The sequence below is a fragment of the Octodon degus genome, unplaced genomic scaffold (assembly GCF_000260255.1).
Source record: "Octodon degus isolate 3935 unplaced genomic scaffold, OctDeg1.0 scaffold00057, whole genome shotgun sequence".
NCBI classification, from domain to species: Eukaryota; Metazoa; Chordata; class Mammalia; order Rodentia; family Octodontidae; genus Octodon; species Octodon degus.
In genome coordinates, this window is record NW_004524633.1 from 8,299,325 (window position 1) to 8,306,502 (window position 7,178).

Below are 7,178 nucleotides of genomic sequence, written 5' to 3' on the forward strand. Positions count from 1 at the left end.
ATTCTTCAACATGTATATATGTAAAACATATATATATGTATATACACCCTACATTTAGGGGCTGGCAAGGTAGCTCAGTGGTCTAAAGCACCTGAGACCAAGGCAGGAGCTATCTCACTGGCTTCATCAACAAAGAAAAATTTCTGCAAGAAAAATGAAGTTCACAAAGTGGCCATTTCAAATTTTGAGAAAATGGCCTTTTTCTTGGTTCTGCTGACCTCAACAAGCCTGCCTTGCCCAAGGCTGGAAGGCTTCTCTCTACGTCCTCCACTAGGGCTTAATTAATATGAACACCCCATGTTTCTTCAGGCCTTCACGTTTCTTTTTTTCTTAAAACAATTATGAGATAATTATTTTTAAATACTCATCAAAAAATGTGATGAAGCAGTTAACTCTTTAGGTAAAGCACTCCATTAGCTACCAATGAAAGGTGATTTCAATGCCCCAGCAAAAGTGGACTCCAGCTACTCTCGTCTCTCTCTCTTTTTTTTTTTTTGCAGAACCAGGGATTGAACTCAGGCCCTGGCGCTTGCCAGGGAAGCATTTATTCTACTGAGCCATCTGCCTGGCCCCTCTTCTGAAAACTTTCACTGAGCCTCACATTAAACAACTGCACTCCACTACTCTCAGTAACCTGAGAAGATAAAAAACATAAAAATACTAAATCAGTTCATTTAAAATACAGTATTATTGTAACTATAACGTATCATAATCTATAGCATCTACAACTCCAATACTATATAAGAATCCAGAGACTGAAAACAAATCAGTATTTTATCATATCAAAAGTTTGGGACACTATGTTGGGTGGTATCTCTGACTAGATCCTGGGACACTAGTGCAAAACACAAGAAATCTGAATGAAATCCACAGTGTGTAGTGTACCAATGTGAATCTGAGTTTTTACAAATGTCCTATGATATCTACCATTAACAATAGCAGAAGCTAGGTAGAAAACACATGAGAACGCTATGGGGTTTTTTTGTTCGTTTTTATGTATTTAGTACAGGATCTACAGGGTCTCACTACACAGATGGGACTTGTAGTGATCCTCCTGTTTTCCAGCTTCCCAAGCACTAGGGTTATAGGCATACACAGCCACACCCAGTCTCAACTGCTATCTCAGGGTGCCCCGGGAGCAGGGCCTGCAAGGCAGGCCAGGGATCGAACCCCAGCCCCTGCGTCTAAGCAGGTACTTTAATCTGCTATCTGGCTGGTCCTTGAGAACTCTATGTTTATAACTGTTCTTCACATCTGAAATTATTCTGAAATGAAAAGCTTAAAATGTTTACTATTCAGAAATTCTCAAGCCATTTTAAAGACCCAAATAATTCTAGCAAAATCCTTCTAGATTCTGAACATCAGCATTACCAATATTTAAATATTGCAGTTAATAAAGTTAGACAGAAAACACCAGTACACTAAATAGCCTAATCTGTATTTATGCCCAGTCATTTCTTCAATAAGAATTTACCTAGTACCATTGGGCCAAGCAGTTTATATCATCTTAAGAAAAGTTGAAATGACCACAGATGTTTATTCTTTCATCTGTTGTAATGTACTGCTGTACATATTTGAGATTTATTTAACACTTTTTAAGAACACAATTTTTAAATGAAACCTCCCTTTATTATGTTAATGTCTGGAAAAGGCAACATCTTTTTATTATACTGGGTTTTCTTTATTTTTTTAGCTTTAGCTTTCAGCTCTAAATGTGTATTTCATAAAAAACTATTTTTTAAATTTATAAATTTCTTTTTTAAAAAAAATCTATACAATTTCAAACAATTTTAAATCATCTGAGCTATGACTTCCTGTCTGCTATTCACTTTGCCCACTTGCTTTCCCAGCCTTACTTCCAACCTCTGAGATGGAGAAACGCACTGCAGGAATGCCTGAGTTGGTGCAGTCTATAGTTTTAAACACTACAGCAAACGAGGAACTGATAAGGAGAGCATACAGACAGGATAAGTAGAAGCAAAAGGAGTCATTTTTCCATTAATGAAAAAATAAAATTTAACAATAAAATGACATGTATTTTCCAAAACTTGTAAAAGGGAAAAGAACAGGCAACAACTACGTGGAGTAATATACGTTACACACCAGACCCTCTCATTAATATGTCCAGCTCTTGCTCAGAGGAGCACCTTACAATGGAATCTTACTCTTTTGATCGCTAAAGTGGACAAAAGAAGATGCAGCTCAGAGTCACACCGGCTTATGTTCAAGTCCTCACTGTGGCAGGTACAGCAGCACACGGCTTTAACCCAGCATTTGGGAGACTGAGGCAGGAGGATCACGGAGGGCTAGAGGCCAGCCTGAACAACGTAAGGAGGCCCAGCCTCAAAAACCAAAAGTACTCACTGCGTTATTCACCGGTTTCATGACTTCTGAAAAATTTCCTTTATCAGCTTTAGTAGTACAACTACCTACCTTGCCATACATAAGCCATATAGACAGTGCTTAGAGTATTTTAATTATTCCTGATAAGATTAAAATAATACTTGCATTGTTTTATGGTTATGTCCATTTAAGATAGGTATACTTGGCCATTTTGTAAAACAGAGAACCCAAGGTGGGTCATGAAGGGACTGTCTAAATACTCAGAGGAAAGATGATCCAGATAAAATTACAAAAGAGCTGGGCATGATGGTGCACACCAGTAACCTCAGCACTCGGAAGACTGAGGCAGGAGGATTGCTGCAAGTTCAAGACCAGTGCAGGCTACAAATGGAGCTCAAGGACATTTGAACTGCACAGTAAGACACTGTCTCAAATAGGACCAAAAAAAGAAAAAGAGAATTTTAAAAAAGAAAGCAAAAATAGGCCTACAAAACTACAAAACCGGTATATGCTTGTTACAGTTTGTGTTCAGTTGTTCCCCCCTCAAAGCCTACTGCAGTCTTTGGGGCTTGGTTCTAGAGTTTGCGATTGGGCCGGGAGATGGCTTAGTAGAATAAGCACTTGCCTGGCAAGCTCAGGAGCCCGAGTTCAATCCCCGGTTCCACCAAAAGAAGAAAAAAGATGTGGAGTTTGCGAGTAATTCATGATCCAAGGCTGGGATTATGGGTGTGAGTGGTACACCCACGCTGGGGCACACTGCCTGAAGGCAGCACAGGGAAGGGGCCGAGGCTTGCCTCCGCCACTGTTGCTGTTACTCCCCTCCCTTGCTCTTGCTATTTTCCAGCGCCATCAACTGCTGCCCTCTGCCAGGTGCCACTCTGCCTTGGAGCCAGCTGCGTATGCGCTGAAATCTCCAAACTTCCTTAATTTTGGGTGCCAGGTATTTGGTCCCAGCAACGAGAGAAAAGTAACCAAGACAACGCTCTAGACACCTTCCCTCTCCTCTGCTAAGCTAACAAAAGTCTCTGAATAACGAAGTCATCCACAGCGTCTCTTCCTTCAACTGCACTCCTAGATTGTAACTTCAAGCTGCTTTAGTAACATACACAAATGCAAATGTTTTAAATTTAGCAGTATCACTGAAATGAACGACTTCTGGTAATCTACTTTCACCCATGTTCCAAATTTCAATATGTCCAATTTTTCGGCACGATGAATATCCCACCAGCCCCAAATAATACATAAATTAGAAAACTACCACTTACTAAATCTTCTAAACTGGAAAGTTGCTCAAATCCCTCCGGTAAGCACATGAGTTCATTATGCTGGAGATACAAGCCCTTCAGGTTTTTTAGATTTGTAATTTCTTCAGGGAGCATTTTCAGTTTATTATGGCTAATGACAATAAAATAAATGCAAATTAATTTAGTAAACAGCAAGATAAATATAATTCTGCTAATCAACTACATGGACTCATGACATAAATTAAATATGATCACTAAGTGTTTTTCAACTCATATCCCAAACATACTGATTTAGGGTAAGTCCCAAATATCTGCTCATTAAAAATAACAGTAATCTAAAATAATAAAATTACATTTTCAAAGAAAAGCAAATCAAGTATTTTAACAGTTTTTGATTGCTTACTTATAACCAACTTTGATTTTTCATGTAACATGAAAGGATTTACAAAAAAAAAAAAAAGGATTTACTAGAATCTTAATTTCTCCCGTGTCTGACTTTTACACAATTTTTTTTCTAGACAATTTTTAACAAAACTGTATTTACACATACACTACAATGGAGTTACATGGATGATGTTAGGTTTTCAATGTGCGACTAAAGACAAAAATAGTTGTCTGAGAGCTGGCATTTCACATTAAGCATAATACTCATTTCCATACTGTAGTTGGTTTACGTATTTAGTTTATAACTTTTTAGTTGAGCCCTTCTGTAAGAGTAGAAATACTCAGCTTATTGATTTAGGGTAAGTCCCAAATACCTGAGAATAACTCCCTCATAATCAAAAGATGAATGAACAATGAAGGAAGACGCTCTTCACCACTGACCACGGCAGTGTGCAGCACTTCTTCCTTAGTGCTTAACACCCAGATATTCTTAGATCAAGGTAAATTAAAGCATGAGATGTCAAGAAAGAGCTTTTCAAAAAATAAGACTCACTATACCTTCTCTCATATGCAGAAAATAATTTAAAAAAAAGCAACTGGCTTAATTCATAAATCAGAAAATGTGCAGAATTCTATAAGCAGACATAAGAATACATAATCTACTGCGTATGACAGGGCAGGTCTGTAACCCTGGTTACTCGGGAGACTGACGCAGGAGGGTAGCTTGGCCCAAGAACAGCCAGGGCCTATCTCTTAATACATACATGCAAACACTAATCTGCAAGCCAAAACTTCAAATCCTATCTTCCTTTAACTACTTTTGGAGATAATTCAAAGATCACTTAGGGCACAAGTGCTGCACAGTGAACCCAGGGTCTCACAAATGTCAACACCTTAGCCCCTCTCACATTCTGATGCTATTAAAAAATGTAATTATTAGACTTACAGGATTATAATTGCAATATTACAAATAAATTAGCTTAAGTTTTACCTGACATTGAACTTCTGAAGATTTTCTAGCTCTCTTATAGCAGAAGGAAGGGATGTGAGCTGATTATCATGTATCTAAAATTAAGACAAAGTCAATATTGTTAGTCGTATAGCGAACAATACAAAACCTTCACCAGTGTACAGAATCATCTGTCCTTCTCATTCAATGGCAGTGAATTGGGCTACTGGGAATTTGACTGCATAAAGGAGAAAAGGATTTTGCAACTAACCAAATGGATGCTCAGAAATCACAAAATAATATCAAAAAGAAAACACACACACTTTACCTCACTGAAGCGAATCCTAATTTCAAAGAGAAGAGGATTACAAACTAACAAAAGCCCCCTGATAGTATTATTTATGAGAAATGTATGAGACTACAAAAATTCTGTAAGAAAGGAAAATGGAATTTCCTTCATGTCCTCTCAGGAATTGTTTTTAAAATAGAAAGAGCCACAGAACAAGCCAGTCCACTTGTCTTACAAATAAAGAGAGTTGGGCCCGGGGAGATAGCTCAGTGGAATAAGCGCTTGCCTGGAAAGCTCAGGGTCCTGAGTTCAATCCCTGCTACCACAAAATAAATAAATAAATAAATAAATAATACAAACAGTAACAATTCCTCTAAAAAGTTCACTAATTACATCCAACTTTTATACGTTCACGAACTTCACAATTTCTGACGTCACTAGGTGAAACCCCAGCAGCTAGAGGTTCTGAAGTAGCGGCCTTGTCTCACTAGGACACAGACCCAGCCCTACACACAGGCTTCTCCCAGAAAACCACAGAAATCTAAGCTTGGTAGGTTAGTAAATCAATGAAACTGCCAGCAAGTTACAAACAGTAAAATAAAAACCATCTTAAGCATTGTGCTGGCTGCAATGTCTAGAATAATGATGACAAAGTACCAGTAAAAAAAGGACAGGGACAGAGGCAAGGAGTTGTGAAATTCTGCAGTGGGTGGAAACTCAACCCTAAGAACAATTTCATACAACAGTAGGTAGGACTATCCCTCCTGGGGGCAGGTGCCAAGACAGAAGCACAGTCGGTCACCACTCCCCGAATGGCCGGCTTTCTCATGGGAGGGTTGGAAGCAGAACCCGGGCTTCTGTGCTCTTAGTACACTGTGCCTGACATAATACTTTGGCATTAGCCTGCATTATACCAACTCAACATGAAAGGTTTTGCGCTCATCAAAGCCCAAGTTCAGCGCTGGAGTCTCTTCCGCTTCCAACCCCGAAGCAGTCAACTCACATCAAGAACAGTCAGAGCAGGCAGGAGCCGAAGGTCGTCAGAGAGCGCCTGAAGTTTATTGTTGGAGATGATGAGTTTGGTCAGGTCCGTCTGCTCCCACCACCGCTCAGCAGCGCTGAAGGACAGGTTCTGATTCGCCTCCTCGGGGACATCCACGTTGATTCTCCACACACACTGGGGCACTTTTCCATCACCACAGGCACACACACACACACACACACACACACACAGGAAGACGAAAAGAGGTAGATTGGAAATGACTTTTACAATAGCTACTCAGTTTACCCACTGACAAACAATTTCTGAAACAAACAAGAAAAACTCCAGGAAATCCTACAGCAATACACTGCCTCTACAGTGAAAGCTGATTTTATTCAAAAACAGACTACATAATACTTATTTTATTCATTAGTTCTTACTTGGAACTTCATGCAACTATACACTATACAGGTACTTGTGTTAGGATATACACTAGATAGGTACTTTCTGATGTACATATAGGATAAATAAGGAGGTTTTACTGGCCTGCAACAGAACAGAGAAGCTTCGGACGTCACATATGCAAAGTTATAACGGAGTTGTATAAACTAAGGCTCAGAGCTAATATTATTAGTAGCAGTAGTAACAACAATAGTTAATAGTACCAGTGGACAACCAGCTAATTTGCTAACTTTTAAACCACGAAACAGGGACAACAGGTAAAATGTTTTCTGTGATGAGGGAAATGTCCTAGCTTGGCAATATTCAATATGGAAGCCACGGGGCCAGCCAGATAGCAAAACGGACCAAAGCACTTGCTTAGGCAGAGTGCAGCAGGTGGGGTTTGATCCCTGGCATTCCGAGCCTGTGCTGGTCCCAGCCCTACACCAGGGGCACGCTGAGACAGCAACTGAGACTGGGTGTGGTGACGTGTGCCTGTAATCCCTGATCTTGAGAGGCTGAAAAACAGGAGGTTCAGTACAAGTC

The 7,178-nt window shown here is 39.6% G+C and overlaps 1 protein-coding gene across 2 annotated transcripts in view; it reads right to left on the reverse strand.

The window, feature by feature from the left end:
- Positions 1-7,178, reverse strand: part of Lrrc40 (leucine rich repeat containing 40) — a 43,155-nt gene that overhangs the window by 30,236 nt on the left and 5,741 nt on the right. For both annotated transcript variants that reach the window (XM_004633995.2, XM_023718331.1), the window contains exons 2-4: positions 6,213-6,394; positions 4,963-5,036; positions 3,609-3,738 (exon numbers count right to left, since the gene is read on the reverse strand). In XM_004633995.2, the coding sequence (XP_004634052.1) occupies positions 3,609-3,738; positions 4,963-5,036; positions 6,213-6,394 (386 nt within the window). The remainder of the gene's footprint in view (positions 1-3,608; positions 3,739-4,962; positions 5,037-6,212; positions 6,395-7,178) is intronic.